This window comes from Desmodus rotundus, chromosome 9 (genome assembly GCF_022682495.2).
Source record: "Desmodus rotundus isolate HL8 chromosome 9, HLdesRot8A.1, whole genome shotgun sequence".
In the NCBI taxonomy this organism is placed as follows: Eukaryota; Metazoa; Chordata; class Mammalia; order Chiroptera; family Phyllostomidae; genus Desmodus; species Desmodus rotundus.
In genome coordinates, this window is record NC_071395.1 from 19,065,602 (window position 1) to 19,084,225 (window position 18,624).

The following is an 18,624-nucleotide window of genomic DNA, read 5'->3' on the forward strand; positions in this document are numbered from 1 at the left end:
ACAGCACGTTACAGAACTGGGGCAGGAGGGTACTGCAGAACACAACATATTTCATATAGCATGCGGTTCAGAAAGACACAAAGGAATTAATACAAATTCATCAGTTTTTCACTATTTAAAAATCATCATGTGTATACATTTTAAAGGAAGTGAATGCATACTATCATAGCAATTCCAAGTCATAAAGTTACATGGAAGTTGAGATAAAAAGTTGTTTCAATTTCCAGGTCCCAAAGTAGAAGCCAGTATTGATAGGCATTCACAGGCCAGCAGCGGTGAGAGAAACATGCTGTCACGTGACCCAATTAGGGCTTTATTTATTTATTTTTTACTGTCAGTTGACTTTTTTCTTTTTGGTGGTAAAATATATATGATGAGTCTTGGCTGGTGTGTCTTACTTGGTTGGAGCACCATCCCATAGACTGAAGGGTTGCAGGTTTGATTCCTGGTCAGGGGACATACACAATTGTGGGTTCAATACCAGGTTGGGGCGTGTACAAAAAAGCAACTGATTGATGTTTCTCTCTCACACGGACATTTGTCTCTCTCTCACACGGACATTTGTCTCTCTCTCTTTCTCCCCCCTCCTCCCCACCCTTCCTCCCTCTCTCTCTCTGTCTCTAAAAGCAATGAAAAAATGTCCTTGGGTGAGGGTTTAAACAAACAAACAAACACATAAATGGAGTTTGCCATCTTGACCTTTTTAGGTGTATAATTCAATGACGTTAGCAATGTCACATCACATTCACAGTGTTATGCAACCATCACCACTATTTCCAGTACTTTTTCATTATCCCAAACAGAGATTCTGTATGTTAGGGATTTATTTCGTAGTTGGTTATTTCAGAACTTTTTCTGGCTTGAAGAAATGCAGGTACATGTTGTATGTTGGGGTTGATTCTGCCAGGTGTGTGTCTTTTGTCCACCAGTTTCCTTTCACCCTTCCTCGTGTTGCTTGCTTAGTTGAAAGGGTGCCCATCCAGGCAGAGGAGGGGAGGATAATGTTCGTCCAGGGCATGTGAGGAGCTGTGTTCCTCTGCTGAAATCTCCAAATCAGCTCTATTTATAGGAGAACATGGGTAGTCTTATTTATTTAATGTATTTTAAAATTAAAAAGCAGTATTCTTGACAGTTTAAAAAATTTAAGAACCTATTACTTTGAACACAAAAACAGTTACTGTTTTTTATATTTCTTTTCAGTCTTTTTTTCACATGTTTTTGACATAGTTGATAATGATGGATGCAACTATATAAGTAACTAATTTTTTCATCTAATGTATCACTTACAAGGTTTTGTTTTGCTGAATAGTCTTTGTGATAATAGGCCCACAAATGCATGTAGCTTAATTGACATAACCATACTGCTTTCTTTGACAGTTAGGTTGTCAAAAATTATAACTATTATAAATGAACTTCTTCAAACATCATCTTTCTGTAGTCGAACCCCTTCACTTTATTCTCATGAGAGAGAGATGAACACAAAGCTCACTCATATCTTGTTGTGGGCCATAGCTCCTGTGTCTTCTGTGAACTCGGGTACAATCAGGAGTGGTGTGTGTTTTTGTCATTATGATAAACATTAGGTGGATGACAAATGTTTGGTTGGGTTACAGGTTGTGAAGATCTTAGAGAAGCATGACCCCTTGAAGAACAGCCAGGCAAAATATGGATCCATCCCTCCAGATGAGGCCAGTGCTGTGCAGAATTATGTAGAACACATGCTCTTCTTGCTGATTGAAGAACAAGCCAAGGATGCCGCAATGGGGCCAATTCTGGAATTTGTGGTCTCTGAGAACATTATGGAGAAACTCTTCCTTTGGAGCTTGAGGCGGGAATTTACTGATGACACTAAAATCGAACAGCTAAAGATGTACGAGATGCTGGTCACCCAGTCGCATCAGCCACTGCTGCACCACAAGCCCATTCTGAAGCCCCTGATGATGTTGCTGAGCTCTTGTTCGGGAACAGCCACCCCTGCCGTGGAGGAGAAGCTGGTTGTCCTGCTCAATCAGCTCTGTTCCATCCTTGCCAAAGATCCATCCATTCTGGAACTCTTCTTCCACACGAGTGAGGACCAAGGGGCAGCCAACTTCCTCATCTTCTCCCTTCTGATTCCCTTCATTCACCGAGAGGGGACAGTAGGTCAGCAGGCCCGGGATGCTCTGCTTTTCATCATGTCTCTCTCTGCGGAGAACAGCATGGTGGCCCGTCACATCGCGGAGAACACCTACTTTTGTCCAGTAAGTCCCCCTCACTGCCATGTTTGTCACCCACCTCTCTTTTCCTGTCTTGTGCTAATGCCAAACACTTCACTATTCCTTTCAGCAAGTTGTACGTGGCACCTTCTATGGACAGATATTTACAGGGAATCTTTTGGAGGGAGCAGGGCAATCCTAAACTGAGATGCTATTTGGCTGAGCAGTGTCAGCTCAAGATAAGTCAACAGGGGCAGCTATCTGTATTAGCAAATCTTGGTCCATTTCTGTTGGGTTAGGAACTGTTTTAGTTTTTCATAAGAGCATGTTCTGAGCCATTGGTCAGACCTGCATTTTCTTTATTTTCAGCTTTTCAGGTTTATTTTGCCCCAACAGATCCTAGCATGGGGTGAGACCCCTCACAGCTAGTTTCACAAATTAATTTGTTTCTCAGCAAGATAATGACCATGACGATAGAAACAAGGCACTGATTTTACTTTAAAAAATAAATACATATTTACGATGTGAGGTAGCAAGAAATTCTCTATTCTGCATAGTTTTTTTTGTTTGTTTGTTTTTTAATGTATAAAAAGAGAGAGGAGAAGGGAGGGAGAAAGAGAGGGAGAGAAACATCAATGTGTGGTTGCCTCTCACATGGTCCCAACTGGGGTCCTGGCCCACAACCCAGGCATGTGCCCTGACTGGCAATCGAACTGGCGACCCTTTGGTTCCCAGCCCACGCTCAATCGATTGAACTACAGTAGTCAGGGCTCTGTCTAGGTTCTTAATCACTGGTATGGTGAGAGGTAAAGTGTAATGTCCTTTGCAGAAGTCAGAGTGCCCCAGGTCCAGTCACAGTTCCAGAAAATAATGGGAGCTGCCTGGGACTCTGAAGACCCCTTGGGTTCTGATTGTTATTTTGGTGTTGGTCTCGTCTTTGGAAGGGGATTTATATATATATATATTTGTGTCTTCCTCTGGTTTTTCAGTTATGTTGGACAACAGCTATTATTTCCGAGTGAACATTTCCAGTTCATCTCCATTGTCTGTTTCTTTTTACAGTTGCATCATTATATTTATTTGTAAACTATATTTCCTTAAATATGCCTGATGCTGCGGGAATAGTATACAATACCATCAGTAAATTTTTCGGAACAGGCCAGGCAAATTGCCATCAGTGGATTAGATTCACCGTTAATTAACACTATGTGGGTAGTTTTTGACTGGGGATGAGGACATTTAGAGTGCATTTAGAGAGGTGTGTGGGGTGTGTTTGGTTGTGATAGGGACATGGGTGGCTGGGGAGGAAGGTCAACTGCCATTTAGTGTGAGGGGGCCAAGGATGCTTAGTGCCCGGTAGTTTGTGGAATGGTCTTGCCCAGTAAAGAATGACCTGCTTAAAATGCTAATAGCAATGCTAGTGAGTAACATAATGTGTTTTGCTTTGAGGTTCAAATGCAATCTTCTTTAGACTACTAAATTCTTATTTCTACTAAGAAACCAGGGCCACCTAGTATCTGGTGAATATTTATTTCGGGGCAAACAAGTAAAATTTTTTGAAAAATAGAATTGCAGTTAAGAAATTCAGGGTACCATTCAAGTAGCTCTTCCCTTCTGTGTTCTGACCAATGGAATAAGAAATTGAACAAAGGTTGATAGTCAGATGGGAAGTGAAGAACTGATTCCCTTCATCTGTGCCAACATAGTAAGTTTCCCTTCCTTTGAGCTGTCTGAAAAAAATGTTTATCTTTTAATAAGCTTCTACCTACGCAACATTGCTCATGTCCAGCTCCTCCTTTTCATCCTCATCTCTATCACTCTTGTTTCTAGACCCCATGGTGTCTCCCCACTTCCTCAGCTTCTACCAAACTCACCATCTTATGTTGTCAGATTAAATTCTAAGAGAATTATGATTTTGCTGTTTTATTCCTTTAATTTCCTCAAGGGAAATTCTCCAAACTGGGTATAACAACGGTGGTGTGCAGAATAGTGCCTCCCTCTTCCCCCCTCCAAGCTGTCTACATACTAATCCTTGAACCTGTGAACAGGGTTAGTGAGAGGTAGAGTCAGGATTTGAACCTGGGCAGTCTGACTCAATGACCCATGTGCTTATTAACCTTGTGTTTAACCTTGTACATAAATAATAAAGTATCAATGCTTACCATAAAACATCAACCATAAAGAAGAGACTAGAGTTAAGAACAAAAAACACGGATTGGGAGAAGATGCTTGCAACGCATATAACTACAAATGATGGGTACCCAAAATAAACAAAAAAATATTTGTAATGCTACAAACTAATAAGAAAATGATGAAAAAATACATTAGAAAGATGGGCAAAGGATGTGAATGGACAATTCCCAAAAGACGCCCAAAGACAATAAACATGAAAATACGCTCATCTTCCCTAGCACTTGCGGGAGATGCACTCTCATCCCACAAAGAGCCAGCAGACGCTGCTCGCTAGAGCGGCCAACTGTTGGCCCTCCGGCAGCACCAAGTATTGTCAGGGGCGTGGAAAAGAGGAACTCTTGAGAACATACATTGCTACAATAAACCAGGAGGCATTGAAACATTGAATATTTGTGCGCCATGTGATCGTGCGTCTTCCAGATACCTGCCCTAGGGCAGTCTGGCATGTTTGCCAGGATACATGCATGAAGATACTCAATGGAATACTGATTTGAGAAGAGAAAAATAGAAGCATGTTAAGAGAAAGATAAATAAACTGGTTTGTTCAATATCAATGGAATACTACTCAGCATTCGAAATGAATGAATCACATGTAACTATACAAGCGTGAATACCTATAAGTCTAAAAACATATTAAGTGAAAAAAAGTAACAAACGGTTACATAATATGTTGCTATTTACATAAAATTTACATAAAGACAAAATCTGAGTGTATGCTGTTTTTTGGATATATACGAATTCAGTAAAAGTACCAAAATGAGTATAGGAATAGTAGGTACTAACTTTAAGACTGATTGCTTTTCAGGGTGAAGGGGGGCGGGGAGCAGTAGGGTTTAGCTCTATTTGTTATGTTTTATTTTTTGATAAAAATAAAGAGTGCCCTGAAGAAATTATGGGCAAGCATTAAAATTCTTGAAATCTTAGGATGGTTTCTGTTCTGTTTTATGTGTTTGTGATATTTCATACTTAAACATTTAAATTTATTAGGGCTGCTTACGTTGGAAGCAGATTTTACTGAGTAGCTGTTGCTTTTATAAAAAGGTGTTTTCAAACACTGTACAGTTCATAAAAACTGGAGGAAAAACAACAGCCACAACCGACCTTATTTTCTGGAACAGAACACACAGCTTTGTTGTGTTAAGCCGCCTCCTCAGGATGGACCCCATATCTCATTTGTACCAGTTTTCTATAATTACATCTGACAACATAATTTTTAAAAGGGGCTCTCTTTGTGTTGAATATAAAAGCATACTCTATTAACCATCCGGCTAAGGATCACAGATGACAAAAAGCTTTCTCTAATTAGTATGATTGTCAAAGTGTGTTAGCGTCAGGTGTCGGGAAGAATAATGATTCTTTCAGGAAACCAGACCACTTTTGGAAACTTCTGTTGTAGTTATAGGAAGAGCTTGCTGGTTCCACTGCCTCTTATCTTAAGATGTGCTTTTCCAAGAAAAGCAGAAGAGCGAGGATACCCTAGGGAACATCTGAGTGCCAACACAGAAATGGCTGGGGACTCTGTGACCTTGTCTTCTCTTCATTCTTTTTAAACCAAATATTGATGATTAAGCCCTTGTCACTTGTTCCATATTGGCAAAGGTAGAAAGTAGCCTATACATAAATTCGGAATGCAAATTGAAATAAGCAACCTTTAGGTACACAGTCGTGGGTAAAACATTATTTATCCCATATCTGAAATTTATGAGGTTTTTTATGTTGGCAAGGTGTATCAAATGGTCCCCACCAGGTGTTCTGCTGCTAGCTTCAGTCTGAAGCCATCTGCTAAAAATGTTTTTGTTTTTGCTGAAATTAACTGGGTACTTTCAGATGTTTCACATTAAAGATGGACCTTCCCTGACTCGTTCTGTGCTCTGTGCATTTGTCCTTTCTTCCCTCCCCTGCGAACACTGCCACGTGGAAACCAGTGATGGTCACCTTTCTACTTGCACAGCTTTCGTTAATCCTTGCCACAATTGGGTAAAGAAACTGAACCCCAGAGGACTTCATAACTGCTGCAAATGGCAGAGTCAGGTTCAACAACTGCATTAGTCTGGTACTGAAATGCACAGTCTCAACAACCATCATGGTATACTGCCTCCAGGGAAGTGGTTGCTTTTTAGATTATCTGTTGTTACTCTTACAGTTTTCTATGGTGATTCATTTTTTTTAAGAAGACTCTTGAGAGCAAATAAATTAAAAATATTGGGTCAGTACTTAATGTGTTAGGAAAAAGTATGTTTCATAATTACTTTTGTGTGGTCAGGATCAATGAAAGGCTGAAATAATGGATGGGCATTTTGTTTCTAATGAGCTGTTGAATGTCCCTGTATTTTAAATTAAGTTTAAAATGAAATTTAAACGCAAATAGATTGTGCTATTTAACTCTTGGAAAAATCATCCGCATGCCCTTGTCGCCTCCCTTTTTCCCCTGTGCTGTTCCTGAAGCACTCTCTGCATCCCTTTGGGTGGCAGTCGTCTTTCTCGCATTTATTAGTTTATCGTCTGTCCCCTCCTTCTCGCCTGGTCTGATCTGTTTGCTTCTCTTTCTCCAGCACCTGGCCCATAGTCAATGTTCTAGAAATATATGTGGATTGGGTGAACGAACCTGAGCTCTGAGCAAAAGTCTTAGGAAGGGGAATGTAAATATTTAGCAGTAAAGACTCGGAACCTTGTTCTTCAGACTATGGATATTTCCTTCCATGTTTCTTTGCCTGAGGAATATAGCAGAGACATTCTCCAGCCCCACTCACAGCGGCAAGAGCGGCAGGACGCCTGTCCAGCGGTGACGCGGCACTGTCCCTGTGCTGGCGGGCTTCCGCTCGCACCTTAGCCGTGCCTTTGTCAAGAACACGCTTTTTAAAAAGTGAATATTAGGTATGTGTTATTTTTAATTACTGTCACTGATGTATATAATTTGAAGATTAATGTTGCTGTAATTATATTGATATACTAAATAGTTATTCCCAGCGTTTTAGTCAGACAAATTAGGCCTGTCTTTATGAATTCATCTTCAAAGCCTCACAGTGGTTAAGGAATCGGGAGTATGCACAGTTAAAGCCTTTTGTTCTGTGGTTAATTTAGCATGAGTTAGCAAATGTAATTGATTTTTTAAATGTGGCATCAAGGTTAGATTTCCCTTCAAGGAGAACTTAGGTTTCCATTCTCTCTTGGTGAAGGTTTTAAGTTTTTTACATGCAATCCACTCGGGTCACATTTTACACTGGAATTAAAGTGATTTGTTTGGGTATGTTGACAAGGAATTAAGTACTTTAAATAGGGGACATTCTCCTTTGGGACCACAGATGCTCGGATTTTGAAAAAGTGATAAATGCACTGTCTTGTTTACGGTGTATTTCCTGTACTTACCCTAGTACCTGGCCTGAAGGAGCTCAGTAATTCTTTTCTAACAAGCGAGTGACTCAGTGAGTGAGTAAAGGTCACTGGGAAACAGAACAGAGAAATGGATAGCATCTTTTGGTTTCTCACATATTCAAATGGTTCCTGTTTCCCTCACTGCCCGTCCTACTCCCCTGTGGGCTCCTCTCCAGGTGACCCCCTCCTCCTTCCCTTGGCGTCACCTGGTTTCTCTGCACTAAGGCCTGCAGGGTCCCGTTTCTCAGGCCAGTCCAGTATTCTGCTGTTGAGCTTGATGTGTCTGTCACTCATGGGAGGTACTGCTCGCCCCTGACATTACACATACCTGCCGGCACACGTCGTCCTCCTCCAGTGTGGCCTGGACTGAACAAGCGAGACCAGGTGAGATGAGAAGACAGCCAGTACACTAGCAATGAGAGAATGACAGCTGCTACACAAAGGGATACAGAGGGTGCTGTGGGAACGGGGCGAGGGAGGAGAGGCAGCATTTTTTTCCCAGTTCAACATACCTGGACCCACACCTCCTTCTGACTTTCTGTTTCTGATGCCAGGCACTGTGGGTTGTTTCATCATATCTCGTCTGCAAAGCCTCCCTCCCCTTCTCCCTCTGGTCTGTTGGGCAGGAGGTACCATCTATACATGAACTGTTCCAGGTCTCCATCCCTAATCCAGATCCTTCTCGTAAGCACTGGCCCCACACAGCTGCCTACTGGGCTCTCCAATGGGACGTACCTCAAGCTCTTTATTCTGGCCTGCAAAACCCCACAGGATCGGACTCCTGCTTACCTTGCTGGACTCCTAGCACCTCTAATTCTATACTCCAATAATACTGTGCTTCTCTTAGTCCGTGGAAGATACCATCTTTTCTTTTTCCTTTGAGCTTTTGTACACCCTCTGCTTAGCACATTCTTCCTGTCAAAACTCTTTTCCTATTTATTCTTTAGCAGCTTGGACATCACTTCTTCCGAGAACATTTCCTGCTCCCTCCCACTCCAAGTCTGGGTTAAGGCCCTTGGTATATCCACGGCACCATATATTCTCTATTATGTATTCTGAACATTTATTGCACTATTTTAATTGCCTATTCATCTCTTATTAGATGCGGAGATCAGTGAATACTTTGCTATTTCTTTTCTGGGCCTAAGTTAGGATTGAATGTTTTCTTGAATGTTTCCAGCCCATTTGAGTCCCCATAGCCTCAGGGTTTATCCTAGAGGAGCGCCGTTTATAGGCAGCTTCCTTGCTTCTGTTCTGTGCTGTTCCTGCCCATCCTTCGCACGCCTGCGGATGGGGATCTCTACGGTGCTGATTGGCTAGCATCACTCCCCAGGTGGGAGGCTTCCCAACTATGACATTCATCATTTCCCTCGGTCTCATGCCCCCCAAGATAAAATCAACAAGCACGCAGCCCAAGTGGGTTCCTTCCCCACACTTTTATCTCTGTTAATGGCATTGCCATTTTCTTAATGACCAAGCTGGATAACTTGATAGTTTTGAGTTCTTGCTCACCCTCACTAAGTCCAAATGCTGTAGTTTTGGGAACAGAGCACGGAGGCAGGAAGTAAATCCCGTGAGCTCTGGATTAATGCTGGATCGATAGATGTCATAGCTAGCTCACCCTCACATCCACTTACACGTGAACCTCACGTTTATTTCCTCCTCCCTTTTCCTACTGCCGATGCGTCAGCTTAGACCCACTGGGGCTCTGTTTGAACTATTGCTGTTACATCTAACTGATCCATGACCCCCAGTTCTTTTTCCTTGCTCTCATTTGTGAATATCAGATTAAAGTGCTTTTTAAACTGTAAATATGCATGTGTTTGCCATGGCCTTTAACACGTTTGCAGGAATCTTTGTCATAGAGCTCCTCAAGGTTCTTACTGGGAGACCTTCTGTCTTGGAGCAAGTGCCGTAGTCCAGGGCTTCCTCCCGCAGACTGGGGTGTGTGCCTTCTCTGTATGTGCACTCAGTGCATTGTGCTATAATGTGTTGTGTTGAGTTTGCCCCTCTCCTGAACATCGTGGGGGCAGGGATCATGTTTCCTTCATCTTTGCATGTGCCCCCCTAACTCTCTACCCCCAGACCAGCATATGCCTGGTACGTAAGAGATAAGCAACCCATATCATCGATGCATGTGTTAATCAAATACCCAGGGTGCTGCTGTTCCCTCTATTGGAGGAGTCCATCTGCACCTGTTGAATCCTCCCTAGCCAGCGAAATACCCTCTCATTCTTCAATACCTCGCTACTTCCAGGGCAGCCTTTGGACCAGTGGCATGGGCCTCCCCTGTGAGTTCTTAATCTCAGGGTGAGACTTTGGAAGAGAGCTGATGACAGTTTTGTTTCCGAACACAGGTGCTTGCCACCGGGCTCAGTGGTCTCTACTCTTCCCTGCCTACAAAGCTGGAAGAGAAAGGCGAGGAGTGGCACTGCCTTCTCAGAGACGACTGGCTCCTCCTCCCTTCCCTCGTGCAGTTCATGAACTCCCTGGAGTTCTGCAACGCCGTCATACAGGTACCGAGCACGAAGTAGGGACCCTTTGTTACGGTTCCTGCAGAGTACAAGCATTGCTAAGGAGTAGGTTATAAACAGTCTCTTTTTTTATTTGAATGTTTGTGGACTATGGATGCTTTGCTTGAAGCACACTGAATATCCTTGGATGAGTAAAAGTGTTAGTTTATGGGTTTCTGGGAAGTTTTAATTGAGAAAAATACGTAGATTTCCTTTATCTTCATTATAAAATTGATAATTCTGTTTTGATTATCCACTTAACCATCAAAAAATAAGTTCAATGCCTGACTCATTAAATAGATATTTTTAGGCTTTTAAGCACTCCAAATTATACTACTTTTATTTCAAGGTCTTTTTGGGAGTCTACAAAGGAAAACACTTTATTTTGCTTAATGGTGCATACTACATAAAGAATGTTGTTATCCCAATTGAATTTAGAAGAACTTAAGCATCTTCTTAGTAACACAAATTAAATTTGCTTTGAAATTGGCCTACTTCGGGGTAAAGGCACCACTGAACTCTACTATATTTGGCTTCTTGATTGGATTTTTACTTTCAGATTTCTTGTTATTGTTTTCAATAAAAATCAGATTTTACATACATTTAAGGATGTAGTAAATATTTGTCAAACAATGTTTTATTTCTGTACAGCGTAAATATCACCTTAATATTGGATTTATTAAGAAATCAAATTTTCTTTATGGTGATTGTAAGGTGAAAAATGTTAGTGATAATCTGTTTATCTACCAAATAAAGAAATAGCTTCTGGAAGAAAATGCAAATAAATTACTTTGGCTCCCATCTCATTTCTATTGCTAAGTCAAAGGAAGCTTTATTTATATGTAAGTGGATTACACTTACATATAAATAAAGCTTATTTATATTTTTTCTGTAATATTTTTTCTTTAATATTACAGTCTATCAACATTTTCCTGCAGAATTGTGTAGAAATATTAGAGATAAAACTATTAGTTTCTCCCCAAATGTACCACAGAGAGAGATTATTAGTAATTCAAAGATGTAGCCTCACTTCCCTAGAAATTGCTGTTTATTTTATTTGACTATTATTTTTTTAACAAAGAAAAGTAAAGCTAACAGTCATGGTTAAGAACAGAAAAGTGATATATTTCTGACTATATTTTGAAATTGAGGCTATATACCATAGTTTGCCATGTATAATGTGCATGTTTTTGCCCACCTTTTTGAGGGAAAGATAAGGGTAAGATATACGTGAGTATAATGATTCCATACCATTGGTACAATAATGCCGTGCTAATGCGCACAGAAATGAGGGTGCACACTATACATGGCAAAATATGGTAGTTTTAAGATATTTGGGGGGGTACTGTTGAAAAGAATTACTTATAAAAGATATTAGTAAAGACTATCCATGCTAAATATATTTTGTAAATCAAATATAGGAAGTCTCGCACCTCTGATAATGTTTTCTGCTTTTGAAGAGGATCTGTTTTTTATGAAAAGATTTCCTAAATGCCTTCCTCCACAATAAAATGAGGAGCAGAAAATGCACCTTCAAAATGAGAATTTTTTCTGCCAGCAAAATAAATGTATTTAATTGTCCATTTTGACAGTTATATTCTTTTTATTTTAAATTAGTTCCAAGTTGAGATGAGACATAGATGAAGTTATGGGGTAAAAATTATAGTATCTATCTTGGGAATTTTATATTATGCCTCCTTATACAGCTCAGGCTATTTATTGTCTATTTTTTAAAATAGAAACTTAAAATTGCCACTTTTTAAAACTTTGAAAGTCCAAGCTATTTATACTGAAATGAACCATCTGAAAAAATTCCATGGTGGTTTAAAATCTGAATTATTCTTTAACTATGAAATAAAGTGGCCAAAATTTGGATTTCTTTTTTGGATTCAGAGTGTACACAGAAATGTTTGATTTTTAAGAAGACCTAAAATTTGAATTCTTTGTATTTTTCATAACTACTTGTTTCTCCCTTAGGTGGCTCATCCCTTGATTCGTAATCAGCTTGTAAGTTATATTTACAATGGGTTCTTGGTACCAGTCTTGGCTCCTGCTCTCCATAAGGTCAGTGATTGGCTGATGTAACCTCTTGTTTGTTTGTGGTAAAACTGATAGTAACTGAGGAGGGCGAACATGGTGTAACTGACTTGATGGTGATATTAGCCTTATTTCTTCCTCCATCCATATTCCTTAGCCATGTCAAACACAGGTCTTAACAATTGCTACAGCCTAAGTCTGATGGGATCCATTTGGTGTCATAGAATACGGCATTTTGAATGACAGGTAGGATAGTCTAAATCAGGGTTGGCAAATAGACTGACTGTTGTGCCTACATAGTTCATGGTGAGTGGCTACTTGGAATTCAAGTCCAAGTATGTCATAGAGGGTGCAAGGTTTCCTGTGGATGTGGAGAGGGGCGCTGGTAGCACAAGTACCTTGGATTTGCCATCTCTTAGAACATAATTTTTTATTACAAAAACTTTGTGACAGCAAAAAATTAAAGTGAAGCCAAGTTAAGGTCCTGTCCAGGGTTGGCTGTCTCATTAGCACTGGTCTGAATCCCCTCTGACACTCTCATTCTGTGTAATAAGTCAACTGATAGCTTCTCTGTTGTGAGCTGTCAGGAGACACCCGTGGACCTAGAATTCTAATTTTAAGAACTTTTTTCTTCACTAAGGAAAGAGACATATACAGTATTTAGTTTAAGAGGATCTTGGATCGAGTTATTGGAATTGCCAGCCTTGGTTGGGTGAGAAGAGAGGAACTACTCATCACATGCGTTTTGGTGGAATGCCCGCCTTTCTGCACCTGCCAAGTTCTATTTCTGTGGGCTCTCATTTTACAGAATCCGAGATTACCTGATTATGGCAACTTTGAAGCCTGGCTGTGCATGCTGAGGGGAGTTCTAGTTTAGATCACTAGCTCTTTTTTTTCCTTCCCCAAATTTTCAAAGTATTTTATTTTGAGGAGATGTTACCTTCGAGATACTTCCACACCACACACGCCAAGGTTAGTATTACAGCTCTAGCCAGCCGGCATGCCCGGCTCTTAGCCGCAGGTCTCAATGGGCGACATGCATGCCTTGCCACTCAGTGCCGTTTGAGCGCAGTGACAGTGTTTTGCAGATGGGTGCTCGCTCTGATGAGGGTTTCTGTGTTACTTCTAGGTTCAAGAGGCAATGTTAGATGTGGTTTGAGCATCAGAATTTTGAGATTTCTAGGTTTAGTGGTTTATGGGCATAAAGAGACCAAGTCTTTGAAATGAAAAATGTTTTTATTTTTTATATTTTTTAAAGAGTTTATTCACCCATTTCCAGAGAGAGGGAAAGGGAGGGAGAAAGGGAGAAAGAGAGGGAGAGAAACCTCAATGTATGGTTGTCTCTCGTGCGCCTCCTACTGGGGACCTGGCCCACAACCCAGGCATGTGCCCTGAGTAGGAATTGAACTGGTAACCCCTTGGTCCTCAAGCCAACACTCAATCCACTGAACCACACCAGCCAGGGTGAAAGTTGAAAATGTCTTTTAGATATGGAACATATCTTTGGCAAATATAAACCTTGTATTTGCTTCCAGGTTGTCTTTCTGTTCCTATCTTGCCGTTCTGGGGTTGGGACGGGGTTTTGGAGTGAAGGTCTCCAGGCCTCTGCATGGAGGAATTTCCATCTGCGGAGGAACACAACAGTGCTGGGGAAATCCTTCGGCAGGAATTATCCACACACGCTCTCACACATTTAGACTTTCTTGCACATTTTACCATCCTTTTCCTCATTAACCTGTTGACATAAAATAATTCCTCAAGTCATTGTCATAATAGCTATAATTATAAAATTACTATTTGGTCAGTGTGTTTTATGTCATTATAATTAGCACACGTTAAGGCTACAAATATTAATGATAACTCTTTATCCTTAATTGAGGATGAGACCCACCTCAGAGAGCTGCTGTGAGGATCAGATGGTCGCTGTGCTTCTCCTTCATAGCGCTCGCCACGAGGGGAATCGGATCGTTAAGTGTGCAATGGCTTGCTTAATGTCTGTCTCCCCAGCGGTTTGCCTGCTTCTTGGGGGTAGGGTTCACCCTTGTTTTGTTCACTGGGGTATCTCTAGTGCCAAGCACAGTGCCTTAGATTTAGAGGCTGAATAAACAGTGCCCAGATGGAATGATGTTCGTCAAAGTGCCAAGCAAAGTGCTTGCACTTGGTACGTTCTCAGATGGTGGTTCATAGAGAATAGTAATAGCACTTTATATACATTAACTAATATTGTTCTCAGTAATGCCCATACTTCAAAAGAGATTTTTTAAATCATAAAGTTATTTTAATGTGTGCTTATTGTGAAAAAGTACAGTCAATACTAAGTACATGAAATGCCAAGTGAACATTGCCATATTAGATTTCTAATCCCTAGTTAACATTCCTTAACTTTTATTCTTCGAGGACCATTTCTCCCAGGGCTATTGAATGACTAGGGAGAATATTTCCTCCTTAGTTGATTTTTCTTCCTGCTCTTCATCTTTTTATTTTGTTTGTGTTTTTGTCATTTAAACTTAAAGGCTTAGGAAGGAAGTGGGGTTGGGGGAGGTGGCCAGCCTCTCCTGTGGCTCTTGGCTCCCTGAATGGTTGAAGAAGAAAAGAGCCTTTTATGAATGGCTGGCCAGGGACACAGAAGCAGATGAGGAACAAAGTCCAGAACCGGGCATTTCATGAGGCGTTCCCAGTGGGGACAGTCCCATCCGAGCCTGTACCCTCCCTTTTGATGTGGGGAGAGGGACCTGGGGTCTCATGTCTACTGCAGGGGCTCCTGTCCGTAGTTTTCCCCATGCTGCATCCCTTGCCTTGACCGAAGAGCCTCATTTAATACCTTGAGTAAATTTCCTTTGTGCTCTATCTCAGCCCCCAGTTTATGCAAAACATTCTAGTTATGCGCCGTCAACGCAGGCAGTTGGCAGAGGTGAATTTAGTCTCTCTGTCTCATAAATAATATAAATAAATTCATACTCAGTAACTTCACCGCATCACAGTCAGTACTCATAAACAGTATCTCCACTTGGCATTCCCTCAGTCATTACAAAGGGGTGTGGGCAGTGAAAGGGGTGGGGGGGAGTGCCTGACAGCGCAGATTGTCTCCACCTCTCCTCTTCCCACCCTGTGCTTGTTGAATGTCACACCTCCTGTGCATGCTGTTCTGCTGTGGCTTTCTTCACCCCGAGCTGTGGGGTGGTCGTTTGTTCTCCTGTGTTAACCCAAAGGTGTATCTGGGTTTTTGTTGTTGGTTTGGTTTGGCTTTTTTAAAAAAAATAGGACTGAATAGTTTTCTGTAGTCTGGAAATACAATCCCTTATTCACAACTCAAAAATTCAAAAAGCTCTGAAAACTGAATTTTTTAAGTAATTGATATGGCAACACAACCTAACCTTTGCTGGGCTCTTTGGTGGCATACCCACCCCTGAACAGTGTCGGGGCTGTTTTTATCTCACTTATGTTAATATCTGTATGCTTTATGAAGAAATATTAATGTATTTGATTGTAGAGCTTTGCTCCCGGCCTGCTGGGTTGTGTCAAGTATGGCAGATATAATATTGCTTTTCTAAAGGATGAGGTTTTGAATTCCAAAATACATGGTCTGCAGGGTTTTGGATAAGAGATTGGGAGCCTATTTTGGTCATTTAGGGAAGAATACATTTTTGGAGATAGGTTAAAATCACACTTTGTAAAAGTCACATTAAAGAAAATGATACCATGTTAATATAGGTCATTTAGGAATTAGATCTAGCCATGGCCATGGACATCATGTTGTACAAAAACAGTTATTAATGACTTTAGATTAATGGGACAGCCATTAATTGTCCAGCACGAGCTAGTTCTGTTGTCTCCGTATGTTTAATTTATCAAAGCTGAGCTTTCAAGGCTGAGTATTCATTGGTGTGGTTGTGTGAGTCTGAGTTCTCAGTGGAGCGGATGCAGGCTGGGATCACATGTGCGAGGGTTTTGCCAGCAGAAGTGCTGGTGAGAGAGAAAACAGGGAGCAGGGTGGGGACGGCTGGCTGTGGTGTTGTCAGACTGCAAGGCCGGCCTGACGCCAAGTGCAGCAGAGTGTGAGCCTGACTGGGAGCGTCCTAGCTTGTTATGAGGAGGTCCAGGTGCCCCCGGAACAGGTCTGCCAGAGCTGCCCGGGTGCCTCAGCCAGGGGCTGTGAGCCACCTGTGGGCCATGTGCTGAGGTAGCCGAAGGTGCCCTGGGTCACTTACATCCCGGTAGCTGGAGGTCTAGGAGGCAGGTGCATTCCCATGGCAACCACGTTCCCACGGGGTCGATATCCATGGTTTTCCTGATCATAGATGTTAAAAATATAGATATGTATATTTGCTTAATTTATGGAGTTCCTTTTTTTTTGGTGCAGAATATTCAGGAGTTCCAGTGCTCCCCTCGTGCAGGGGGACGTTTTGGTCAGGATTAGCTTGAGAAAAGAACTTCCTGTGTCTGTCACTATGAGGATGCTAGAGGAGCAAACAACACCAACATCTCAGCGGCTGAAACAACAAGTGTTTATGTCTTTGTTCTCATGGCTTATCCACCTGGGGGGTGGAGTGAGCAGCTCGTACGTGGCTCTCCTCCACGGTATCCCCACTCGGGGACCCAGGTCGATAGAACCTGCACTGTCTGATATCCCTGGTCCTGAGGTCAGAGGGGAGGGACCAGGTGGCTGGCCCACTGGTTTTGAAGTTTTGTCTGGAAGTGACACATGTCATTTCTGTTCACACTTCATTGTCCAAAGCAAAGCCAATCACCAGGCCACATGCGACCTCAGAGGCAAGTGCAGTTTCATTTTCCCAGAAGAAGAGGAGTATAGAGGGCGATTATCAGCCCTGATGACTGTCACACGCATTTTGTCAGTCAGGGCCCCAGAAGGAACAGGTGGCACTCAGATTGGCTAGTGAGGCACCTCCTTACCAGAGGGGGATGTTTCAGTGATCTACGGCTGTGTAATGAGCTGCCCCCAACCTTAAAGACTTAAAACACTCATTTGTCATGAGTCTAAGGTACAATTCCCAGGTTCAGGAATTAGGGCAGCACGCAGAAGGAACGCTCATTTCTGCCCTAGGAGGTGTGGGCTCAGCTGGGATGAGTACAGTGGCTGCGGCCTGGACAGCTTGGGGCTGGATGGCTCGCTCTCTATCTCTCTCTCTCACTCTCTCTCCACCTCTTGCCCTCTTTCCACAAAGCCTCTCCACAGGGCTAGCTCAGGCTTCCTCACAGCATGGCGGCCTCAGGTAGCTGGACTTCCTGTATGTGGGTTGAGGGCTCCAAGAGACAGGAAGTGGACAGTGCCAGTCTAGAAGGTGGAACCATGTTGTTTCCGTCCTATTTTATTGTTCAAAGTAGTCACCCGCTTTCAAGGTGGGAGGACATAGACCCCACCTGTTGATGACAGGAGTGTCAAAGAATTTGTTCTACCGACTGAACTAGCCAAGCCGCCTTATGTCAAAGAATTTGTGACCACAGCCTGGGCGGGGTTACCATGGGTGCCACCCCAGGACTAAATGTTTAAGGATCAGGGGATTGTGTAGAAAGGGGTCCATCTGATAAGAGCCATGAACTTCTGTCATAGGTCACAGCCAAATCTGAGGTAGCCCCTCAGAGAGGAAGTCAGTGGAATAAAATAAATAGCAAAACTTTACTCTCCTTCCTTCCTCTGATGTCCTGCCGGATGCCTGTTGGGTGAACCCAAATGGAAACCAGGTGGTGAGGGAATCAAGGGGTAAAAAATGGTCCATGTGGGGCCACTGGGGCTCAGAGCAGGGAGTCAGGAGGGAGAGGGACAAACGGAAGGCATCCAGCACACTTATTTACAAGGGTCAGCATCTTAGAGTATGAATTAGCAGGCAGAGGTGGCATCTGTAGAGTGTGTTTGGAAATGCTTAAGTAAATTGTGGCTTAAAATTTTCAAGAAACACATAAAATCTACTTTTTACAGTTTATAGTTACTGTCCAATTCTATGTATTGATCCTTATCCTTTGGAATCTAAAATCATAGTTAGACTTGAATGAGACAGGCAGGTATACTAACAACATGCCAGATATGAATTAACAATGAATATCTAAAGCACAGATAACCATGGTCAGGTCAGGCTTATTGTTACATGGATTCACACAGAGGCAGAGTGTGCAGTGGAATAATAACACCAGACCATGAGTCAGGAGATGTGGGTTCTAGTCCTGGCTCTTGTGTTTACTGCTGTGTGGCCTTGTACGAAGCTTTCAGGCTGGCCGAGTCTGTGTTTGCCCATCTGCACAATGGGGATAGTGATTCTCCTCTTTCCTCCTTCCAGGGAGTGGAGATCAAACCTGAGGGT

The 18,624-nt window shown here is 42.1% G+C and overlaps 1 protein-coding gene across 8 annotated transcripts in view; it reads left to right on the top strand.

The window, feature by feature from the left end:
* Positions 1-18,624, top strand: part of FHIP1A (FHF complex subunit HOOK interacting protein 1A) — a 187,839-nt gene that overhangs the window by 118,684 nt on the left and 50,531 nt on the right. For all 8 annotated transcript variants that reach the window (XM_045202366.3, XM_024568967.3, XM_024568968.3 and 5 more), the window contains 3 exons: positions 1,614-2,240; positions 10,118-10,276; positions 12,251-12,337. In XM_045202366.3, the coding sequence (XP_045058301.2) occupies positions 1,614-2,240; positions 10,118-10,276; positions 12,251-12,337 (873 nt within the window). The remainder of the gene's footprint in view (positions 1-1,613; positions 2,241-10,117; positions 10,277-12,250; positions 12,338-18,624) is intronic.